General features: G+C 46.2%; 1 protein-coding gene across 1 annotated transcript in view; it reads left to right on the forward strand.

Moving 5' to 3' along the window:
• Positions 1 to 25,594, forward strand: part of ZNF541 (zinc finger protein 541) — a 1,260,340-nt gene that overhangs the window by 123,922 nt on the left and 1,110,824 nt on the right. Inside the window, exon 3 of the mRNA XM_086938682.1 lies at positions 3,706 to 5,464. Coding sequence (XP_086794808.1) covers positions 3,706 to 5,464 — 1,759 coding nt within the window. The remainder of the gene's footprint in view (positions 1 to 3,705; positions 5,465 to 25,594) is intronic.

Below are 25,594 nucleotides of genomic sequence, written 5' to 3' on the forward strand. Positions count from 1 at the left end.
AATGGTATTTACGTGAGATTCTGTGGCTTTAGCTAGAAAAGTGAGCTGAGAGATGGGGCTATAATTACCCGGTTCGGAAGGATCTAACAATGGTTTCTTTAAGAGAGGGATTACTTTGGCATGTTTCCAGGCTGATGGTAGAGATGCAGAGGACAGAGGTAGATTGATCAGTTCCCGGGTTACTGGTACAATGACATTATGAAATTGACGGAACTGAAGATGTTTTCAGAGGGTCAACTGAGGAACCAGATTTGATCTTCCAACATGGAGATTCGGTCACAGTGAGGGATAGCGGAGGAAAGAGACAGTGTATTCTTTTCCCTGTTAGTTCCTCTGTCTTCATGACAATCTCCCCTGTCACAATTGACAGTGGGGGCAAAGTTTGCATAGATTTTTTCCACCTTCTGTACAAAATACCTCGCCAACTCATCGTATTGAGTATTGGAGGTAATCGGGGAGTCAGCTTTCAGATTGGAGCCTTTCATGAAATTGAGAAGGGAGAAGATTGTTTTTGGACAATTATTGCTTTCCAAGATTTTGTTGGCAATATACTCTGCTCTGGCTCTCCAAATTAATTTATGATATGTCCAAATTGCCTTCCGATAATTATTTTTTGCTTCAATGTCAAAAGCGCGTTTCCAAACCCGCTCCAACTGTTTTTTGTTTTAGCCTTGCTTAGGGATTCATTAAACCAGGGTTTGGATTGCTCTCTTTTGTTACTGTCAGAGCTTAGCAGGAATGCAGCTGTCCAAAGAATGAGACAGCCAATCGTGGAAGACCAAGGTCGTGGATTCTATATTAGATGGAATCTGAGGTTTGTGCCTTGAAAGAAAATCTGTAATTTCATTAGTGTCTAATTTATGCCAGGGTCGTTTTAAAATTGGCATAGAACCCTTCAGGGTCGACTCACATTGTTATTGAATAAAAAAAGAGATAACAAAAGGGTATGTCCAAACTATAGGAATTGGGGCCGCGCCTGACTGGGAGCCTAAGTTAGAAAATATAGAATCTAACAAATGGCCAGCAGCATGAGTACTGTTCAAGACCCGCTGGTCAGCTCACAGGCCTCCAAATCAGCCAGAAAATTGGCAATATCTGTCTTACAGTAATAATCTAAATGCAGATTAAGGTCTCCTAAATAGTAAAATTAGCTGCCTTACCGGCCAATAGAGTAATCGTGTTTACTAATTCCTCTATGAAAACTTTCGAAGGTCCAAGTGGCTGATAGATTAGAAGGCCGGAGACCGTAAAACTATGATTTAACAAGATTTTAAAGTAAGCGCTTTCTCATTCAGGAATATCCTCCTTCTTCAGACTACACAAATATCGCTCCTTATAAATCAATGAAATCCCCCACCTCTATTTCCATTTCTATTAAGTTGGTTCATAGAGCAGCCTTGGGGCAGTGCCAGCCATGGTTCAGCAACTGAATCCTGCGTCAACTAGGTCTCAGTCAGAAATAGTGCATCAGGTGACTCTTCAGTTAATAGGTCTAAAAACTCAGCATGGTGCTTAACTAGCGACCTGCAGATCAAACTACAAAACCTAAAGTCAGTAAAGTCGGAGGGGGGAGTACCTCTCCCACCTGACTCACTTTGAAAAGCGCAGTGTTGCCAATGAAAGGGGCCAGCCAAAGGGGACCAAGATTGGTTGCTACAGGTCAGGCCTTTGATGTTCAATGCCAGAAGCTCAGAGCGTGAGTAAGAATGTGCATGTTTTAAGAAAAGGGCAGTAGCACACGTGCTGATGTGTCGTGATCGCATGATACAGTACATTGGTGCTTTCTTACTTAAGGAACTGAATGACAACTGGCCCTTGTCCTTTCAGCCTGAATGGTTACATTGCGTACAGCCTGTGTTTAGGTGTCCACTGTGCACTTTTGAGTATGCCTTGGAATTATTCCTTGGAATGCAGTTGTTACAATCTACGGATGTGGAACTGATAATAGGGCCATTGAGAATCCATTTTCAGAGATGTCCTATGTGATTGCTGCAAAATGCATTTTATGAGCCTTCTGTGGGTGCTTTGGCTCCTGGGTTTTTGGATCCTAGCTCATCCTCTGCAGATGCGCTACTCGCTGTCACACCTTCAGGGGCTCCTTTTTGGGTTGGACATGACCATTCTTGCTCTTTGGAACTTGTGACTGGGACACCAACTGGAACATCGTTGGCAGAAGCCAGGAACTCCGTGGTTCCTGATGGCTCTGTGAACTGTTAAAACATTCTTAGAGTTTCAAGAATTTTTATTCTGCATCTTTTTATTTCCAAATTGTTTATGTAGATATATCTTGCATATTTTAAAATTGCCTTTAAATGCAATTCGGCTTTCTTGATGCTTTATTATTAAAGTGATATATTTATTTTCGGACTTTTAGGTTTTAATTATGTATATTTCAAATTTGATTTTAGGATCAGTCCCCTTACAGCCAAGGAGTGGGTTTCGTGAGATCAACAGGACCTGGGCATAAATGCTCCAGTTTTCTACATTTTCACGTTTAAAGATGACCTCTCTTTTGACTATGAATTTGAGCACATTTTGCTTGTGTGCCTGCATGCAATAGTGTACTTAGACAATGTTTTGCTTAAAGATAGATTTCATTGTAGGCACATTATCATGCCACCGTACATGTTGTCCAAGGACCAAGCACACTGTGCAAACTGCCCTTGGATATTGTTGTCTGTTTGTAGACCACTCTGAATTGGTAGAATCAAGATTGAAAGCTGTATCTTAATTCTAGCAGGGTGCTAATGGGTCCAGTTTTTATTATATAAACTGCCCCAAGCCTTTGTTTGGCAGCCTAGCATTCCCATGGATTGTCATGGCCACCCGTGCCTGAATTCCAGCCCGCTAAATCTCATCACTGTCCTGAGAGGGACGGCGGCCTGTTCTACACCAGACTGGCTTCTGGATGAAACACGCACACAAGTAAATGGAAAGTTAGACCACTTCAAGGTATTTGGCAGAATCACATTCACCCTGTGCTCTCTAGGATTGGCAGTACTAGGTTAGGAGTACAATTATATGTATTCATATAATCAATGCAAAATTGTAATGGTTGAATTATTTATCTTCATGCTACTTGTATTGTTTGTGTATAATGCTTTGTTTCCTTCTACTAATCATTGCAGCACACTTATATTACACAAGAATTCAATTGCTTCAATAAATGTTTAAAATGCCAATTGGTGTATTTCTTGTGTCTCTCTTTGGGCATGCCTGAGATAATGAAAGGGTAGATCTGTTTCCACGATTTCCTTGTGTTAATTAGGGTTGCCTTGTTCTAAGGTTGCAGACACCATCCGGTAATCTGTGAGATTTAGTGGTCCAGGTGGCACACTCTGAGCTAGACAGAAATCAAGCCAACATATTCTGATGGCATGTGTGGACTCAGTACCCATAGTTTTGACGTTTATGTTGTCCAAACAAACAGTCTTACTGAATTAGTAGGAACTATATGACATAGTGATAAATTGGACTCTTGTGCATTGCCTGTTAAGTGGACTGTATATTTGAGCCTATACATTATCTTTGAAGAGTTTACTGAGCATAATATTTGTATTTATAGTTGAATGAATTTGGAGAAATTGATTTAGAATTTTCTATCCATGTGCTCCAGCCAGTCAGTATGTTTAGTTTTCGTCTTTCAGCCTATTGCCTTATTCTTAAATTGATACTTATGTATTTTCTCATGTTGCTTCTATTTAGGACAGGACACATGCTAACACATCAGAAAACAAAGCCATTTATATGTGGGGAGCAAGGCTGCAAAAAGAGTTATTGCGACTATCGCTCGCTGCGCCGACATTACGAAGTCCAGCACAGCATATGCACTCCAAAGGAATTGTGTTCTGATGAAGGGGCTTGCTGCGAATCGCCACAACCTTGTTTGGAAGCTCCACATATGGATTCTCTGGGAGTGCCTAGAACTTTAGATATTCCACCTTCCCGTCCTAAGTCTCCAAATACTACTGCACCCAACCAAGAATTGCTCAGATGCCTTGTTAGCAGTATTGTTACCCAGACTCTTCCACAAAGCATGGTTTTCACTGGCAGGCAGTGTGATGGGAGCACAAAAGTCTCACTTCAGCCTTGCATACTGACACCTAAACAGAGCTCCTGCGTACCTGAAAGATTGCCTCTGGAATCTGGAGGCACAGAAGCCCTTAAGGAATACGAGAATAACATAGCCTCTTCTAGCACATACACTTTAATAAATTCTTCTAATTTGCCTACTGCCACGCCATCAAATTACAGCAAAGAAAATGCTCCCCTGAAGGGAAAAGATTTAGTTCCATTGACATCTCAATTCTTTCAGCAATCAGAGGGGCTGGATTGCCGGCCAAGCACAGCCTTACCCTGCTTCCAAGTTTTCAGAAGCTCAAAAATTACTGCAGATTCTCAGCTGCCAAGCCAAAACTACCCTTGGATGAGAGACATCTTGGCGCATTGTAAGAACAAAATAAGTAGTACCTGCACTGCCTCAGACCATTCCATGCCATGTACAGAAATATCAGAAGATGCGTTGCCCACTTCTGACACATTTGCACATAGTTACAGTGATCCTCCTAGTATCAGCACTACCTCAATAGGCGTAGGGGATGAGAAAGTGAGCTTCAACGAAGAGACACTTAAAGACAAGCATGAATCACCCCCCTTGCAATATTTAGGTGAACAATGGCATCCAGACACTCCAAATCAGAGCCAGACACATAGTGAAGATGGACCATTGTTCCAGCAGCTTTATCTCAAATGCCCGGAGCCACGCATGAGTCAAGAACAATTGCAAATCCAGAAGCACCTTTTCCACATGATCACATCCTCACAACACATTCTGTCCCATTCCCAGATAGCAGCACAATCCCAGCTAACACTTTCTAGTGCCAAATACACCTTGCCAAAACCACCTCATAATGTGTTACATCAGCCAGAGGAGGTTCAACAACTGCCAAACTGTATGAGGTTCGATGTTTCTCCTAGGAATTTCAGGACACTAACAACGCTTTGTAAAGACTTTTCTCCAACTAGTGTGAAGTTAGAGCAAGCTGACCTTGAACAACTGTCAAGCAGTTCGCGTAATGAATCTGGAATGAATTCAGGTGCCCTTGATGGCTCTATGACATTTCCAGAAAGTTATGCTGAATTGGAAGATATTTTTTCCATGGATGGTATTCAGCCATCCAAAGCTTTGCCAGAGGACCTTCCAGAAAGACAACTTTGTGTCCAGTCAAGCCAGCAAGGGAACAGCTTTGATGAATCCAGCCATAATGAGAAGACCCAAGAGATTGTTGCCAAATCTATGTCCAATGGAGGTCGTCCCAGACGTAGCTCCAGCTCAAGAAAAGAGAAACTCAAATTCAGCCTTTGCTGCAATGCTTCACCAAGCCAAGTGGCCATGGCATCCTTCAGTAATTCAGAAACCTCCGAAGATAAGAAGTCTAAGCTCGCCATTTTCAATAGGATCCAGGTATGCCCTCGTAGTCTGCTGTTCTTGTCTTTATATCCTGAATTGAAAATTTGAAAAGAATGTGTTTATTTTTTTGTCAAAGAAAGTATATATAAATATCTTTAGTCAATAATAGACTTGCCTTTCTGTTAAAATGTAAATGTTTTTATGCCCGATAAAGGTCAACATCTCACAGGGTATAGTTAATATGAGGAGTCTTTGGAATCTATTGCCTGTTACTGAATTCTAGTTCTTGATAATTGCCTTTTTTCAGATTCATTACCTTCTAAATGCTTTACAGCTTTAAAGCAAGATACTGTAATGCTTTCAAACATGTAAATAACTCCTGACTCTTGAGCTCTGCTACTTAATGGCGGGATCGAAAAATGCCATTAGAGCTAAAGATCTTTGTTGATTTTAACTTTGTATTGCATCTTCTGATAGCCATTCCAATAAAGTAATGTGTGCAGGTTCCATACATCCAACAACATTTCTGTTCAAGTTCCAAACATTACCCATCCTTCAAATGCAAGTAATGCAACATACATATTAAACGATTTAGAAAAGGGGGTGGTGATGAACAGAGTGTCTGAGTTAAACAGACCACTCTTACCCAGTCCAAAGATCAGGGCTTGATCCATCACCGTTATTTATCTCACTGCCCCATCCCAGCTCAGAACCTGGCTATATGCAAATCAGTCTGTCCCTGGCCCAGTGCATCATGGGAACAGGGCAGACTAAACTACCAAGCCAATTCTTCACCAGAAAGGAGACAAGCTACCGGGGACCGGTTTCTGGCATTTCAGCCTTCTTCGGCCCGGCTTGCTTGAACCCTGATGGAGCAGTGAGAAAGGGACTCATGTCTGAGTATACCCTGCCACACCTATAGTGGCCAAAAACGATTTAGAAAAGGGGGTGGTGATGAACAGAGTGTCTGAGTTAAACAGACCACTCTTACCCAGTCCAAAGATCAGGGCTTGATCCATCACCGTTATTTATCTCACTGCCCCATCCCAGCTCAGAACCTGGCTATATGCAAATCAGTCTGTCCCTGGCCCAGTGCATCATGGGAACAGGGCAGACTAAACTACCAAGCCAATTCTTCACCAGAAAGGAGACAAGCTACCGGGGACCGGTTTCTGGCATTTCAGCCTTCTTCGGCCCGGCTTGCTTGAACCCTGATGGAGCAGTGAGAAAGGGACTCATGTCTGAGTATACCCTGCCACACCTATAGTGGCCAAAAACGATTTAGAAAAGGGGGTGGTGATGAACAGAGTGTCTGAGTTAAACAGACCACTCTTACCCAGTCCAAAGATCAGGGCTTGATCCATCACCGTTATTTATCTCACTGCCCCATCCCAGCTCAGGACCTGGCTATATGCAAATCAGTCTGTCCCTGGCCCAGTGCATCATGGGAACAGGGCAGACTAAACTACCAAGCCAATTCTTCACCAGAAAGGAGACAAGCTACCGGGGACCGGTTTCTGGCATTTCAGCCTTCTTCGGCCCGGCTTGCTTGAACCCTGATGGAGCAGTGAGAAAGGGACTCATGTCTGAGTATACCCTGCCACACCTATAGTGGCCAAAAACGATTTAGAAAAGGGGGTGGTGATGAACAGAGTGTCTGAGTTAAACAGACCACTCTTACCCAGTCCAAAGATCAGGGCTTGATCCATCACCGTTATTTATCTCACTGCCCCATCCCAGCTCAGAACCTGGCTATATGCAAATCAGTCTGTCCCTGGCCCAGTGCATCATGGGAACAGGGCAGACTGAACAACCAAGCCAATTCTTCACCAGAAAGGAGACAAGCTACCGGGGACCGGTTTCTGGCATTTCAGCCTTCTTCGGCCCGGCTTGCTTGAACCCTGATGGAGCAGTGAGAAAGGGACTCATGTCTGAGTATACCCTGCCACACCTATAGTGGCCAAAAACGATTTAGAAAAGGGGGTGGTGATGAACAGAGTGTCTGAGTTAAACAGACCACTCTTACCCAGTCCAAAGATCAGGGCTTGATCCATCACCGTTATTTATCTCACTGCCCCATCCCAGCTCAGAACCTGGCTATATGCAAATCAGTCTGTCCCTGGCCCAGTGCATCATGGGAACAGGGCAGACTAAACTACCAAGCCAATTCTTCACCAGAAAGGAGACAAGCTACCGGGGACCGGTTTCTGGCATTTCAGCCTTCTTCGGCCCGGCTTGCTTGAACCCTGATGGAGCAGTGAGAAAGGGACTCATGTCTGAGTATACCCTGCCACACCTATAGTGGCCAAAAACGATTTAGAAAAGGGGGTGGTGATGAACAGAGTGTCTGAGTTAAACAGACCACTCTTACCCAGTCCAAAGATCAGGGCTTGATCCATCACCGTTATTTATCTCACTGCCCCATCCCAGCTCAGAACCTGGCTATATGCAAATCAGTCTGTCCCTGGCCCAGTGCATCATGGGAACAGGGCAGACTAAACTACCAAGCCAATTCTTCACCAGAAAGGAGACAAGCTACCGGGGACCGGTTTCTGGCATTTCAGCCTTCTTCGGCCCGGCTTGCTTGAACCCTGATGGAGCAGTGAGAAAGGGACTCATGTCTGAGTATACCCTGCCACACGCTCATTGCACCATCAGGATTCAAGCAAACCGGGCCGAAGACGGCTGTAATGCCAGAAACCGGTCCCCGGGAGCTTGTTTCCTTCCCAGTGTAAGAATTGGCTTTTGTAGTTTGGTTTGCCCTGTTCCCATCATGCACTGGGACAGGAACAGACTAATTTGCATACAGCCAGGTTCTGAAACTGGGATGGTGCAGTGAGCTAAAAAACGGTGTTGGATCTAGCCCTGATCTCTTGACTGGGTGAGAGCTTTCTGCTTAATTCAGAGTCTCTGTCCCTCACCACCCCTTGTTGTAAATATTTTTGTCCACCCTAAGCGTGGAAGGGTATTCTCAGATGTGAGACCCTTGCTCATTGCACCATCAGGATTCAAGCAAACCGGGCCGAAGACGGCTGTAATGCCAGAAACCGGTCCCCGGGAGCTTGTTTCCTTCCCAGTGTAAGAATTGGCTTTTGTAGTTTGGTTTGCCCTGTTCCCATCATGCACTGGGACAGGAACAGACTAATTTGCATACAGCCAGGTTCTGAAACTGGGATGGTGCAGTGAGCTAAAAAACGGTGTTGGATCTAGCCCTGATCTCTTGACTGGGTGAGAGCTTTCTGCTTAATTCAGAGACTCTGTCCCTCACCACCCCTTGTTGTAAATATTTTTGTCCACCCTAAGCGTGGAAGGGTATTCTCAGATGTGAGACCCTTGCTCATTGCACCATCAGGATTCAAGCAAACCGGGCCGAAGACGGCTGTAATGCCAGAAACCGGTCCCCGGGAGCTTGTTTCCTTCCCAGTGTAAGAATTGGCTTTTGTAGTTTGGTTTGCCCTGTTCCCATCATGCACTGGGACAGGAACAGACTAATTTGCATACAGCCAGGTTCTGAAACTGGGATGGTGCAGTGAGCTAAAAAACGGTGTTGGATCTAGCCCTGATCTTTTGACTGGGTGAGAGCTTTCTGCTTAATTCAGAGACTCTGTCCCTCACCACCCCTTGTTGTAAATATTTTTGTCCACCCTAAGCGTGGAAGGGTATTCTCAGATGTGAGACCCTTGCTCATTGCACCATCAGGATTCAAGCAAACCGGGCCGAAGACGGCTGTAATGCCAGAAACCGGTCCCCGGGAGCTTGTTTCCTTCCCAGTGTAAGAATTGGCTTTTGTAGTTTGGTTTGCCCTGTTCCCATCATGCACTGGGACAGGAACAGACTAATTTGCATACAGCCAGGTTCTGAAACTGGGATGGTGCAGTGAGCTAAAAAACGGTGTTGGATCTAGCCCTGATCTCTTGACTGGGTGAGAGCTTTCTGCTTAATTCAGAGACTCTGTCCCTCACCACCCCTTGTTGTAAATACATACATATTAAAAGCATGTGTGAAACTATTAGCAGCTCCAGGCAAAATGTTTAAATAGCAGCAAACTAAGGAACGGGCACAGTAACTAACCAATTTGAATTTTATTGAATTCCAGCTGGCATGTCTACTTCATAACCATAAAGGACTTAGACTGTTATAGGGGCATTAGATTTCTGTCCTAATTAAGCACTTTTAGACAACCAGTTTAAACCTTTTGTTGGAAGAAATCATTTTAAATTCAGTTAGTCAAGGACACTCCTATATTCACCTTACGTCTGACCAAATCTTTACTGTTTTGTCAGAATTCTGTCTAGCAGCATGAAACAAAATCTAATGTGTTTACGCCAGTCCTAGAAGAGTTTAGTGACACATTTATCACAAGTATAGCAGTCATTTTAGGAAAGGTCCTTTAGGTCTTTCAGGCGTCTGCTGCTAAGTTGATGAAAACTTGGTACTGATCTTCTCTTCCTTGGTGTGTCATGAATACATCCTGTGCAGTGAATCAATCACCCATCTGCAACAGACCATTCATCTCCAGCCCACCACCCAACGTCTAATTTCTCTTCAAACAGCCCTTGCAATGCATGTCTGTGCTCAGGGAAAATCTTCATTATAGTAATAAGCAACATATGTTTTATGTGTGAAAAAGACAGTTTTTTTCTCTGAAAAATCAAAGTTTTTAGAACAGGAAATATTGACCAATTTACGAACCTTTACTTATAAAGGTGACTTTATAAAAACTATGTTCACGGTCATTCATCGAAACCTAATGACCTGAAAAGCACTTTCACAATTATTTTTAAGGGTAGATGAGAAAAATAGGAACAGGGTAACCATTTATGCTGAAGCCTGAAAGGCTGGGAAAAAACTGTGTTTCCCCCTTTAAGGCACAGAACATTAGCAGTATCTCATCATACCCTGTAGGTGGTAATTGAGCCAGTTCATTTTCCAGCTCCTGATGACAGGATTCTGGAGCTCTGATCTTGATCTTTTTTTTAATTGTTTTCATTTGAAAACCGTTCCAAACCTGACTGCAACACTTTTGTTTAATGTCTTTTAAGGCTAGCACTGCATTTTTCTGTTTTCTTGCGTAAAAAAGATTTTTTACTCCACAAAATGCTATTTTTTGTGAAGTACCCTAACTTTGTGAGAACAACCTACCCCAGCAGATCCTTACAATGCCTGTATTATGTGTACCTCCCTGCCCCTAATCATCCTGAATTCTGCAAATTCTGCAGCAGTTGACATTGAGGACAAGGCTGACTACGTTGAAACTTCTCGATGCCGAGGAGACAATCGACATTGAGATACTCATTTTTCCACCATTCTGCTGACTGGTTCCGCAAATGGAAAAAAAAGATGAGTTCTGCGGCCTCTGGATTTTGATTACGCAAGGTCTCCCTCGAGGGAAGTTTTGCCAGTGGTTACTTTGTCATCCTCCACCAGCACTACCTAAGCTGATTCTACCTCTTGCGAGCTTGCTTCCTAAGATTACTCCTCTATTTCCAGCTAACACTTAGGCTACTCCAGCTAGGTGAGAGAGACCTACTAGTAAAATATCCAGATCTCAGAGGAGACATTTGATAGGTAGGAGTAGATATCACCTTTCTTAGCTTTGGACTGCGTCACATCACCAGTCCAGACACCGTTCTAGATGTACTCATGGGCCAAGGTTAACTGATCTGTCCATACATTAACAACACTTGAGATCCTCTCATCTATACTATGGTTTATTCAGTTTGTCACTACTCTACATCTCTTACAGAGTCTCCTCCGGCCGGGTTTTCACCTGGTAACGCCATCCTCCACCTTCAGCAAGGTTTTGGTCAGAGGCCAACAAACTGAATATACCAATTCTGATTATCAAAGTTGTCAGTCATATTTGAGTGCTACATCCTCTGTCCTCTGCTCCCTCCTTGCTACTGTTGGTTGCAGGAATTCTGAAACCTACAATAGAGTTGTTCCTAACTCCAAAGCCAGCCAGGTCTGCCCCTTCACAGTTTTAAGAGTGCAGGCCTTCTGAGAGGGAACCCTCTATTTTTGCATGCAGATCCTCTTCCTTGCTCTGACATAATTGCAGCAGAAAGAAAACATCCTCTTACCTCACCAGCTTTCACAGTGCCTCCTGAGAAAGAAAATAAAAAGATGGATTTGGTAGGCAAAGTGTTCTGTGTTACAGCTGCCACTGATTTGAAGACACCTGCACCACTGCTCTTATTTGACTGTCTGATAGGTCTCTGTCAGAGGCTCTTTAGAGATTTCACGACAAGGTACCTCAAGAAGACAGACTTGACTTCTCTCAGGTACTCCAAGAGGGAATGATGGTATCTCACCAAGTGACTAGTGCAGTTGCTGGTGCTGGCAAAACTAATTACCGGTGGATGTGTTCATGGTATGGCTCTTTACAGATATTCTTGGCTCCGTCTCACTTATCCAAAGCTGTAGGCTCAACAAAGCATCTTAAATCTTCCTTTTTTAAGAACAATGTTGCATGGAGCTTATGCGGATGAAGATTTACGGCTCATGAAGCTGAGTTGGAAACTCTAGAAACAGTTGGCTTACAGACATGTAAGTGTGAGGTAAGTGGTGTGTTCAATGGTGTGGGTGTGGGACCTGACTGGGTAATACACTCACAATACTGACTTGAGTCCAGTTGGGCTCATTTGTTAAACCTTACCTCAACCCTGGGTAGCTGTGGCTTTGAGCAGTCGGGCTTAAACAAAGGAACAAGTGTAAACCATTTAGAAGCACCAAAACAACAAAATAAATGTGAGACCAATTTATAAACATAGGTCTTATTTGTATGAATTTTTAGACACCAAAATGAACTAAATCCACCAGAGGGTTCCAGAGATATTGTTTTTTTTTTTTTTTCTTTTTAAATTTGTTTTTATTGTTGCATCAAAATAGAGTAATTGACAATAGTATATCTTTGTCGGTGTGGCGTCAACATTCGGCCATGCCCGACCATTATTGCAACTTTTTATTTTTTATTTTTAACACAACTTTCAATTTTAAGGTTCATAGATTGGAAATTTAGAAGCATTCACGATAGGAAGTACTGTATCTATTTTTGCAGTAAAGTGGTCAAGGCCTTGTATCCCACAGTTCGCATACCTATTGTCCATGCCAGAAGGGCACAGGAGTCTCTGAGTTTTCCTTCCACTATGTACCCCCATCCCGCTTGCCACCTCTACTCCGAGTCCTCTTCCTCCTCCGAACTATCTACATCCTCCTCCTCAGGTAATGGTTCACAAAGCTCCCCCCTATATGTGTTCCATGGCAACCATATTTTATTCCTTTTACGTGGGTTGGCTCTTTGCTGATATACCGCCCGCTCCACCATCATGAGCATGTCCATGTTTCTGCACCATTGCGCCAGAGTCGGCGCCACTGATGCCCCCCATTTCTGCGCTATGTCTCTCTTTGCTAACATCATTCCAACAACTACCCACTGCCGCCCATGTTGAGTCAGGTTGTTCGGGCCCCATATATTCAGCAGACACAGTCTAGGGTCAGGCGTGATGGGGAGCTGTAGAGTTTGGGCGATAGTGCGTGTTACACGCCTCCAGTACTCCATCACGCTGGGACAGGACCACAAAGTATGAAACAGTGTGCCTTCCTCCCCGCAGTTCCTCAAACAATAGGGGTGATCTGCTCTCTGGATTTTATGTAGGGTAGTGCGTGTGTAATATACCTGGTGTAGTATTTTAAATTGTACTAGCCGGAATCTCGTCGAGATTCCAGCCTCTCTAGGCGACGCCATTGCAGCATTCCAGTTTGCCTCATCCAATTCCCCGAGTTCGTCCTCCCATTTGTCCTTCAGTTTCTGCAATGGGTCAGGCAGGTTATTTACCAATTTGCGATATGTTAGGGAAGTAGCGCTGGCTTCCATGTAATCTGTAAGCAGTCGATCTTCTAAAGGAGCTGACTCTGGGACCCTAGTGCCCGGTGCAATTGCAGCCAATAATGCATGTCTAATTTGTATGTATCGGTATGTCTCAGTAATACCCAGTTCGTACTGCTCTCTCAAGGTCTCGAACGGAATCACCCCATCTCTTGTCCACATGTCACCCACCGTGGAGATCCCGATGTTGTCCCACTGCGTGAAGCCCTTGCTGCGTCTCAGATTGCCTAGGGATTTGGAGTCCCATAAGGGTGTAAGCCGTGTGATCACACCTCCCCACTTCAATCGTGTCTGAGCTTTGTGCCATAGTGTTACTGTGTGCTTAGTTGGGCCGACCAATTTTGCCGCCAGACCTTTATTGTAGAGCGGGGCCAGAAGGGTGTTAGTGCCTAGCTGTCGCCTATCTGCTAGATATGCCGGGTCATTCTGCGGTGCATGTACCCATTGATTAATCACCTTGAGGTGTGCCGCCCAATAGTATAGTTTTAAGTTTGGGAGCGCAATCCCTCCACTGTACCAGTCTCTAACCATTTTCACCTGCGCAACCCTGGCCGGTCTGTTTCCCCATAACAGGCCTGACAGCTGTTCTGATATCCGTCTAAAAAAGGATATTGGGACCATTGCCGGTGTGTTTTCCAAGACATAGAGGAAACGGGGCAGCGCCATCATCTTGAAAAGTGCCGCCCTGCCCAATAACGTTAACGGGAGGGACTTCCAGTGTCGGACATCCGCTTTCAATCTATCGAGCAGCAGACTTAGATTCATCTCCTGAAATACCACGTGGTCTCATGTGATTTGGACCCCTAGGTATCTGAAGGAGACGGCTTCTAGTATCAGAGGGCAGTCCCCGCTCAAGTGTGACGGTGCCCCATGCAGCATGTAAAGCACCGATTTCGTCCAATTGATTTTATAGCCTGAGGCTGCAACGTGTCGTTCACACAGCGCTAACAAGATCGGAATTCCCTCTGCCTGGTCTGTGAGGTATATTAACATATCGTCAGCGTATAGTGACACTTTGTCTTCCCAGTCGCCCCCCCAGTTTATGCCCGCAGTAGTTGAGTGGTCCTTATGACAGTGGCCAGAGGCTCCAATGTTAGGGCGAACAGTAGCGGCGAGAGCGGGCAGCCTTGTCTCGTGCCCCTTGCTAACAGAATTTCTCTCGAGATGTGGCCATTTGCCGTCACTCTCGCCACAGGGTTCCTGTATAGTAGCCTAATCCAAGCTATGAATTTCGGGCCAAAGCCCATATGCTGTAGGACCGCAAAAAGATATTGCCATTCTACCAGATCAAACACCATTTTAGCGTCTAGCGAGAGGATTGCTGCCGATTCTGTCAACAAAGGGGCCCTTGCCATCACACCATGCAGTCTTCTGAGATTCATTGGCGTACTTCTATGTGGCATAAACCCCGATTGGTCTGGATGTATTGGGTGTGTGAGGTGGGTCATTAATCTGTTGGCCAGTACTTTCGCTAATATTTTACTTTCGGCATTACGGAGGGATATTGGCCGGTAGGAGCCGCAGTCCTCAGGTGGTTTTCCAGGTGTCGGGATCGCTACAATGGTAGCAATACGTTGGTCAGGCGGCAGATTTCCCTTTTCCAGACTGTCTACGAACATGTTAAGTAGGGGTGCAGTAAGCATCTCCGACATGGTTTTGTACCACTCGATTGGTATCCCATTGGGGCCCAAGGCTTTCCCTGAGTGCAAAGCTGCGATGGCCAACTGTAACTCTTCAGCCGTTATATCTGCTTCCAGTTCTTCCACCCTGTCCTGCGACAGGGTGCGGGTGGGCACACCCACAAGGGCTGTCTCTGCCATTCCCTGCGTAACTTCTATTTCAGGGGCATACACTGCTTGATAGTTATCAGCCAGCAATTCGACTATCAGTGAAGGGTGGGATTGCAACACCCCCGCAGAGTCCTTCAGTTGTAGGATAGTCCTCTGTCTCTCTCTTTTCTTCTCCAGCCAGGCCAGTGGGCCGTGGCTGTTATATTTTCAGCCACTCTTCGGCGGACAAGATCGGTATGACGCTGCTGACACAACTGGAGCGTGTGCAGCGTGTCCCTCGTCGGGTTAGCCATATGGTCTTCGTTGGCCTTAGCGAGGTTATCCTCTAGGGTCTGTAGCTCCTGTTTCTGGGTGTGTTTATATCTCGTTATAGTGGAGATGGCTTGTCCTCGGAGAACCGTTTTGTAGGCTTCCCACAGGACAGAAGGGGATGACACTGAGCCTTCATTCTCCGTGAGGTAGCACCTTGTTGCTTTTTTAAGTGCTTTGGCCACTTGGGGTATCTTAAGGTATCCCGGGTATATCGGGTAAATGCGCCTTCGTGACCGTTCTGGGTTGGAGAGAGTCAGCGTCAATGGGGAATGATCCGAGACACCCCTCGGCCTAATCTGTACGTCGTCGACAGTAAGGTGTCCGCAGCCCAACGCTAGGAGATAGTCGATCCTCGAGAGACTATCATGGACCTCTGAGTGGTATGTGTACTGTTGGGCTGTCGGGTGGAGGCTTCTCCAAAGGTCTATCAAACCCTGTGCTTCTAGGAAATCATTCAGTCTAGAAGGCCCGGGAGTCTGAGCTCGTACCGGGAATCTATCTAGGGTATTGTGTACCACCGCATTGAAATCCCCTCCTACTATGAGATCCCCTTCCGGGAGTTCCAACAGAAAATTTTCAGTTCTGGGAGAGCGACTGCATGCAGCGCCGGCGGAATATACACCGAGACCACATTCAGCGGTCTCCCTTCCCACTGTCCAAGAGCCGCTGCGAAGCGTCCCTGTGTGTCTAATTTCGTGGATTGAAGTATGAATCTGGAGGATCGGTGCATTGGGATCCCCGTGCCACGGGACCCCCTGGTAAATTCTGAGTGTGCAATCATACGGTAGCCTTTCCTGTCTAGGACATGTATAGCAGTGCCTGTTAGGTGTGTTTCCTGTAGCATGACCAGGGCCGGATTGAGTCTCCTTATACTTTGTAATACTAAGCCTCGTTTGACCTTGTCCTCCAGGCCCCTCACATTCCAGGACAGAAGTTGCAGAGGTGTACCTGTCCTCATCCCAGGTTCCCCCCTCCCCGTGTCATTCGGCACTTTGTGTGTTATTGCTTCTGTGGTTAAGAGTACCTATGTGCCACATTAAATGCTGTCTAACAATTTGCCTGTAGCTCGCTATAGTTTGTACGTGTGCCTCGCAAATCCAATCTTGACCTGTGGAACATCCTAAAAAATGCAAAACCCCCCAACCCCCAACTCCCCCCCTCCCTGCCCCCCTGCTAAACGGACTCAGAACTGCCCGCCCCCCCAACTCAGCAGAGTGACTGACCCAAACCCAAAAACACAGCACTTGCTCGCTGGGGTGAAGGACTCTCCGGAGTCGGCGGCCCCTCGCTCTGTCCACGGAGGACCTCCGCCCAGTGTCCTTGGCGGCTCGCCCGGTCAGAGTTACAATTGGTCTACCTTTCTAAGCATGGGAAGTCATTGTTCCTCGTTATCGTCATGTTCCTGAACCTCGCTCAGGGGCGAATGCAGATCTGCTTCTCCGCCGGATACCTGGGAACTTGGACGCAGTCCATTAGTGCGGTGTCTGTTCGGTCTATTGGAACGTCGAGGTAGGCCCGTCGGTCTCCAGCCTTCCAGCCAATCGTGTGCAGCCTCCGGAGTATCAAAGAACCATGTTTTATTGTCTGCCACTATCCTCTGTTTGGCCGGGAAGAGCATCGCCCTAAGTTCTTTTTTAACTTCAAAGAATGTCCTCCTCCTGCGTGCGACCTCCGCCGTGTAGTCTGGAAAGAACGCCAACGTGGAGTTTTGGATTTTAATTGGGGGTGAGTTTCTTGCCGCCTGTAAGATCGCATCCCTGTCTCTGAAATTGAAGAGTCGGGCAATGATCGGTCTTGGGGTTGCTCCTGGTTTCGGGCGTCCCCTCGGGACTCGGTGTGCTCTTTCAACTGAGAAAAAGTTGGAGAGACCCTTGGGTTTAAGTGCTTGTTGGATCAGCTCTTCCACATACAGGTCCATCGCTCCCGTGTCTTCTGATTCTGGAACCCCTATTATGCGGATGTTGTTCCGTCTCGAACGCCCTTCCTGCTCATCCAGCTTTGCACGCAGGTCTTTATTTTCTTTCGAGATCCTCTCCACACTAATTTGCAGCTCTGAGACATCCTCCACTAGTGACTTGGTCACTACCTCCATCGAGTTTACTTTCTCCGACATTTTGTGGAAGTCCGCTCTTATTAGTGTGATTTCCGCTGAGATCGATCCCACCGTTGCCTGCACCTGTGTCAGGGCCCGCATCACGTCCTCCAGGGTCGCCTTCTTCCCACCTGCCGTGTCGGCTGTTTTGTTCGCCTGCATTTTCGCGTCTGTCGGGGAGGAGGTCGTTTTATCATATGCGTACCTCTCGAGTCGTGACTGTGTGTTTCCTCCTTTCGGCCCTTCACCTGCCATGCCGGCTGTCGCTGCTGTGGTGATCCGCAATTGAATATTCGCTATGAATAGAGTTCTTAGGGAGCTGAGTCTGACTGAGAGTGACCCCGGTGGAGGCTCGTGGCGAGATATTGATTTTTAAGTGACATGTAAATCACTGCTTTTCACCCAAAATCCACCAAGCATTTGTACCTACCACAATTAGCAGAAACATTGGAAACATTGTAAAAGTTATAAAGAATTGAGCTCCCTTACTCAGCCTGGTTTGGGCGATGAACTGTGGTATGGAGAAAGTCAAGGGGGCCAGTACAAATTTCGAGGACATTTCCCCTGGCACTAGAACAGTTTCAGGACTAGTTCCACTCTCTAAGGACGAACCGTCATAGAGTTCAATTGTTTGGGTCTGATGCAAGGAATACAGGATGCTAAGGATGGTTTGCTGTTGACTTAGGGCTTCCTGGGGCTATTACTTGGTCCAGTGTCCAGGTGGGACGATTTTGGCCTCAGGTTCTGCTGTCCCTCAAAGTTGTTTTGGGTCCATCACAAGTCCAGTTCCCTCTGAACTACTGGTTTCCAGTCACAGTGCAACCAGTGTTTCTCTTTGGTGATGGCTAGTGTCCATTTTGGGTGACCGAACTGTTCTTTGCCAACTCTCCTGGGTCTAGCAGACTTAGGTGCATCATTTGAGCATCGGGACTTGGCCATCCAAGCTGCACGTTGGGGGCCAGAGGTGATCATGTAATTGTGCTACTGCCTGGCGGTAACGGGCATCTTCAGCTTTTGTGGCCCTGGTACTGTAACAGCAAGACCGCCATCTGACTATTTGAGCTCATCTCTTCTGCCAGCGAGTCGGGAGCGACTTTTCCACTAGCCAGGCACCACAGGCACAGTCCTCTCTTTGCTAACCCAAGGAGCAGCAAGTGCAGTCCAGCGGTTGGTGCAGTCTCTCTTGCCAGGTCCATGGAAGAGCAAGACAGTCCTCTCTCCAGTGCAGATCTGATCTTAAGTCTAGGTGCCTGGAGAGTGACCTTGGGGATGTAGCAATTACTAGCCAATGGTCAACCAGACCTTCACCACATAGTGACAACTTCTGCCAAAGTGTGCCATCTAGCTACGTCTTTGTCGACTATTCTGCACACTACCAAGATGTCAGAACCCTTCTTGCGATGTATGGAGCTTCGTAGCCCACCATATAGGTGTGGATTTGAGGGAGCTACACACCTTCGGAAGAACCAGTTGGGCAACTGGTCTCTGCTCTCTGGCCCTGACGTTACTCTGTCTACTTGACCAGCAAAAGAGCAGCTCCTCTCATGTGTGTCCACAATTTGACCATCGAAAGCTGCTTCCCCTTTGAAAGTTGCCTTGTGGGCTCACACCTTGTGTGGTTTCCTGCCAGGGAGGCGGTACACCTCTTCCACGTGTAGGATTCTATTGCTCCTTCCCCTGGGAGTTCTTCACACTTCTCCCCAGTAGAGCAGAAGGCTGTCTAGTGGCCAACAACTGTAAATGGTTGATGGATAATGTGGGCAACAGATTGACAACTTTCTAAAAGTTGTTTCTTTTAAAGTCACATCAAATTCGACTTGAGCCTCTAGTCAAGTTTAATGTTATGATCATTTTCATACTTAGAATTGACAACTTTAGTGGTCCTATGTCTGAGGGAAGGTCGGAAACTGAAGCGAGGAGGCTGTATGGTGTGAATTTTGTAGGGTTTTATTAAGGATATGCAGTAGCCCAGAGTAGCGGGGAATGTAATAAGGGTAACAAAATAACAGTCCAGTGTCACAAAATCAATCTCGGGAGTGATCTCCAGTGTCCACTCTTAGGGGTGTCGTCAGGTGGTCAGGTGATAACAGCTCCGGTGGAACAGGTGATTCCCGATACTTCAATTGGGTAGAGTCTTTCCGGAGTACTGGAAGCACTCAAAAGAAAGAAAAGAAAATAGCGGTCACTGACCCTATCTGGAACATAGCCTTGACCTAATCCGTCACCACACCAAGTGCGAGGTTTGGGGCTCTAAAGTGGGGGAGGGGGGGGGGGGGGGAGGGCAGGGTAATACATGAGGGTTCTTTTGTTACTAATTATAGGAACGGGCGCAAGAGTAGTGGCGTTCTTATTAAATCAGAGCACCGGGACCATTCAGAAAGCAAGGGAGATAAAAATAGCGCTATCTCCCAGAGTGTCCCAACCTGTGCCTCGCTCTCAAAGTCTGCCCGCAGTACCCGTCACGTACCGTGTCTTCCACAACTCTCCTTGAGTTGTGGCGGCTTGTGCGTGTCCTTCGGGCTCCACCACTCCTTGGACCAGGTGTCGGGGTCTTTCGGATCCTCGTTGGAGATTCCTTCGGCGGTTCCTCGTCGCAATAGGGAGTCCTTGGTTCTGTTGGTGCCTGCTTCTTTCTCCTCCTCAGCTGGCGTGCTGTCGAACTCCACTTCCGGCTTTTTCTGCTGGTCTTGACCTCTGTTCTCGTTCTTCCATTGGTTAGGCCGCTGAGTCCCGCCGCTTCAGGGAACGACTTCCGGGTCATGTTCTTCATACTGTGGGGCAGGGAAATGATTCCTGGTTATTGGACTGTCCGTACCATCGTCGTCGTCATAAAGACGGTAAGGAGACCAGCGGGACGAAATGGCATCAGGGTTTGTTTCAGTGGGTGGTGTCTCCCGTCCCTGACCTATTCAAAGGTTTGGACAGCTGCGTTGACAGCATGTAATCTTGTACTCACCCATGGTGCTACTAGCTTTTCAGCAATAAAAGCAACAACTTCAGGTTTTTATGTCAGGACACATAAAAATATGTGTCATTCTTTTTAGTATACTTTTCCCTACCTTAGGACTCAGTAGGCGTGCTGCAAGGTTGACTTACATATATTAACAAGCATTGGCATAGCCAAAAGGTCTCCCCTTTGGGACCTTATAAGTATTTAGTTATGCAGTACAATATCCTTGGTGCAGCAACATCAACTGTTGCATGGCAAAACACTTATACGGCCCCAAAGGCGAGACCTATTGGCTATGCCAAATGATTGTGTTGTCAATGCTGCACAGCAGCAGCAAATAAATCTTTCTTCCAAGGCCATACAGAATCGACAAAAGGCACTGGCAAAGCCAAAACGTCTTAGTAATTAATTTGAGCTGGTGATTGCAGGTGGGGCCCACCAGCACTAATTTTTGGGGCATGGTATATATTTTTCCTCATCCAACTTTAACCCAGAGGAAGAAGCAAAAAACACAAAAGGAGGAAAGGAAGAAAGGAAGAGGAAGAGAAATAACAATGGCCAAAGGAGAAAATTGGGATGAAAAGAACACCAACAGTGAGATGAAAGGGCAGGGAGTGCCTGTGATTGGACAGAAGAGACAATGGCATGAGGAGAATCGAGACTACACAGGCTTAGTATTCGAACCCTAGCACTCAGTAGCAAAGGCCGCAGGGTCTGGACAACACTTTTGGTCCTGGCACTTATCCTTTTACAAATTAAGCCCTGATAAGTCCCAAGGGCGAGACCTGTCGACTGTGACAATACTTGTTATACAAGTCAAGGTAAACGTCTACTGAGGCTAGACATAGTTCACTATTAAACAAGGTCCTGCTCAAGCCCAATTCAGTACACTAAAGACATACATTTGAATGTCCTGTTAATTCTAAAGTGCGGATGAAGACCGGCTCAACAGAGAAAAGCAAATGAGTCTTACTGGTGGCGAAGTGACGTATGCTTTGTTTCTTTGCCAACACACCCCTTGAGGGTACCACAGTCGAGTTCAATACGCGGCAGGGACCTGCGTCCCTGTGTCAGCTCCTACTGCAGGATCATTCTGCTGATTAATGAAAGTACCTCCTTGCTGGACGGAGTTGTTTGTCCTGCAGAGTGGAGCGGCGGTAATCAAGCACAGAGTGGGTTCCTCGTTCAGCAGGTCAGTTTCACATTTTATGGCGTATTGTGTGCTCTTTAGTAAAGGGTAGTGTGTGGGTTGCAACCTTCCCTTTAAGGAAGGCCTGTCACAGCAAGCTATGGAAGCTAGGTAAGAATGGAATGATCCGAATGTCTGGTATTCTGCAGGGAGTGTTATGCTTTCTTTCATAGCAAGGGGAAGACTCCCTTCTGTAGAGGGAGACAGTCACCCCTTAGCCCCTGCAGCAAGGATGTGGGCCAGATCTATCTCTGCTGCAGGGAGGCAATTCATGTTCTGTCTCTGATTGCAGGGAGGGAAGCCAGTTAAGTCCCTTCTGCGTGGAGGTCAGTCAGTTCAGTCTCTACTGCATGTGGGTGGGTCTGTTCAGTCTTTTGACTCTCTTCTAAGAGGAGGTGAGGCAGGTCTGCCTTTTCTACACCTATGTGAGTCAGTTCAGACAGTCTCTTCTGTAGCAAGTCAGATTAAACAGCAGCTGCAAGAACTTGGGTCAGTGTTACTCTCGCAGGAAGAGAGTCATGCTCTTCTTCGTTTAGTGCATTTATGTTGCTGCTGTACAGTTTAGTCAGTCGCACTCTTTATTGCCAAAGATGTCCCTTCAGGCTTTCATTTACAGTATTTAGAGCGCATTGCAGAAAGTTGTATCAGTATTGCCATGTCCTGTTTGCGAGGGGGGTCAGTATAAATCCGCTGCTGGAAGGAGAGTGCCTAATACTTGCAGGAAAGTATCTCACCCCTGCAGAAGGTTGTGTCTGTGTCAGCCGCTCCTGCGTGAGGTCAGGCTTTGTTCAAGAATGTGCTTATATAGACCCTGCACCACGCCGTAGGTACGTCAGCTACTCCTGCGTGGACAGCGTCCAGTCTGGTGCAAGAGGTGAATTTCGGTCTGCTCAGTAGGATATTTTGATGTTTAGCCCCTCCAGGTTGTTGTGTCCATGCCAGTGGCTTCTGCATTGAGAGTGAGAGTGAAGGCTGAAGAGATGTTTACTGGGGTGCTCCAGTGTCAGTCAGTCAGTCAAGGAGGCAGTCAGACCGGCCAGCCTACTTTCCACAACTACTAAGTGCAGTGTTAGGCACCGGCTGCTGGGTCAGCTGAGATGCTGCAGCAGCCTTGTGCTCTTGCCATAGTGACAGTCAACACAAATTCAAGCTAGCCTGGAGAGTTGGGAGGAATTAACACTCGCGCTTTGCACAACGTGGCGATGGTGATGACAACCACAGGGAGTGTGACAGCTTGTTAATGACCCCTTTGTAAAGCTCACCACAAATCTTGTCCTTCCACTTTACGCTCGCCCAAACAATGCCTTTTTAAATGCACACTTTAAAATGCCTTTAAGGCAAATTGTGTGCTAATGTGATCAGGGAAAGTCGATTTGCGATATCTCTTTTTTTGCATACACAATACATATTTACTGAGAGGATTAAACATCATAAGCACATAGGGAAGGCGATGTTGCCTAATGGCAAGACTTGGCGACTATTGAATTGGGGAGCCTGGTTAGCTTCCCAGGTTGTACATAACATCTTATAATTTAGGGCAAATCACTTAGTTCTCCCTATAAAAGTAAATAAAAAAGCTGCCTGTGTGTGATGTAATCCGAAGTTCATGTAAAGCGTTCTAAATCACCTTTGGGCCGGTCACGTTGGAGCCATATTGAAATTACAAAAAACCTAACTAATTATTAATAGCTATCTTTTTTTCTGTGGGAAGCTCCAGAGTTCATCAGGAATTAATATGCTTGTGCATTGATTGTTTCAATTTTTTTTCGGGGTGATTGGTAAATCTATGCCGTCCAATTTGTTTGACTGCGACACCCGGGGTGGCATCACTCCACCCCACTGCCCCTCCCCCCCACCAGCCTCCCACCCTACCCCTCCTGGAGCGGGCTGGGGAAAAAACACATAGGTGTGGGGCAGAACTTGCAAAGCGTGAGTCTCGTCATTCGCCACGTACAACTTGTCAATATAAATTTTAAAGCTAAAATGGGAATGCTGGGTTAGAGCGCGTGCCCCTTGGAAGAAACTGGTATCATACACATTCCTGATCAGATCAAGCGTTCCTTTCTTTGGCAGCAATGCGTCTCTGGAGACGCCCCAGTGTTGAGGGGAAGGGGGGCAGGAGGAGGCAAGAACGAGGAGAGGAGAAGGCAGCAGGTGGAGGGGAGAGAGGAGGGGACCTGCGCCTGTTTCCCTTGCGCGAGCGAGCAGGAGCACCATATGTTTGCAAGCTAATTACAAACAAATGTCGCCCAAGCTCGCACCTGCAAGGGAATCTCAAATGTGCACTTGTTGCCATTCAAAGAAATGCTGCGCGTGCACGTTTTTGCCTGCAAAAGTGAACCGATTACTAAAGGTCTTTTTCCTATGCAGCGCATGCGCACTGTGTAGGCAAGACTAAAAAAGGGTGGTTTGGGCTTTTTTATTAGTTTAAAGGGCAAAGTTGAGTTAACGGTTTAGAACTGCTCTACCAGTCTGTAGTGGTAGGCTGGGAGACATATTTTCTCGTTGTCATATCCAGGATGTTACTATAGGTTATGCAGCCTCGGTTGGACACTTTAATTTACAGGCCCTGCGTACCCCTGGTACCATACACTACGGACTTATAAGTAAGAGAAGTTATACCGATTGGGTATAAGTCAAGAAAATATTAGACCTTTGAGGGTCGGAGCACTGTCACTTTGGTGCGATTAGCAGGCCCCAGTGCACTTAAGTCAAAAAACGCTTAGTTGGCATGGAGTTCCATATTTATGCGACTGCACTGAGAATGCTGCTCCTCCAATCTTTTGCCTCTTATTCGAGGGAGTGCTAAGACGCAATGAAGTGCTATTCTTGAGTGGAGTAATCTGTAGAATTTATCTTGCAGGGTCTTTGCCTTGCATAGTTATATGATTGTAGCATAATGCCTCAAAAACTCCATGAAGTCCATGCTGGAGCCAGACTGGCAAATAATTATTAATTAATTATTCATTCCTCGGTCTTGCTTCATTGCAAATTAATTGTTAAAGCCAAATTTCAAATGCAAGCACAAAAGAGCAAAGTGGGACTTAACCCCATCTCTCCACTCTGACCCTAAAGAGAAGGTGTAAGTGCCCTTTTTCTTGGTCATTCCCCACTTTTTGCTTCAAATGCTGATAGTTATGACTCTGTTAGTGCTCTGGACTCTGCTGCCCTGTCCTAGTGCCTGTACTCTCTCCCAAAACTGTTTGACTCGATAATACCAAATTGGCAAACACTTTATGTGGTACCAGGGGTCCTATTTGGCTCTTTGGAAGTTCTCTCCCATCATTAGCTTACCAGACTCGGTGGGCCCCTTACAGGATGGGCAAACAAAAGTGCTGAAGGGCTGAAACCAACAACTTTTGTGGCACCTCACTCTAGGAAAACAGTAGGCAAGGTAACAGGACACCCATCTCCTTCTGAGTTTTTCTGAGAGGCCCATTATCATGCCCGTCATGGTTATGTTGAACCTTTGAGTTTAACAATTGGTCTGTGGGTGATACGGAGTCGTGAACTTGTAGATCACACCACATTCATCCCATATAAGTTTTAGGTATGCAGACATCTTTAGGAAACCAACCCTGTTGAAGATGCCCGGAGAGCTTTTTCTACTGCACCAGCAGTTAGAGTACTGAGGGGATTGCCTATGGGTGTCTAGTGGCATGGCCCACTAAGATAAATCTGTTCCCAGATGCAGTTTGAGGGTCAAGGGGGCCAACAGTGTCAATCCCCACCCACTCAAAGGGAGTCCAAACCAATGGTAGTGCAATTAAGGTAGCCTTTGGTTGTGAGCCTATCTCACCACAGGCTCAACAGTCACATATGATCAACAACACTCCTTCACTTTTTCAGACATCTGGTGTCAATAAAAATAGGCAACCAACCTGTCACAGGATTTGGTTTGTCCTGATTGTCCAGCTAGGGAGACGTAATGGGCTAAAGTAAGGATGAACTCTCTGTACATCT

The sequence above is a fragment of the Lissotriton vulgaris genome, chromosome 9, assembly GCF_964263255.1.
Source record: "Lissotriton vulgaris chromosome 9, aLisVul1.2, whole genome shotgun sequence".
In the NCBI taxonomy this organism is placed as follows: domain Eukaryota; kingdom Metazoa; phylum Chordata; class Amphibia; order Caudata; family Salamandridae; genus Lissotriton; species Lissotriton vulgaris.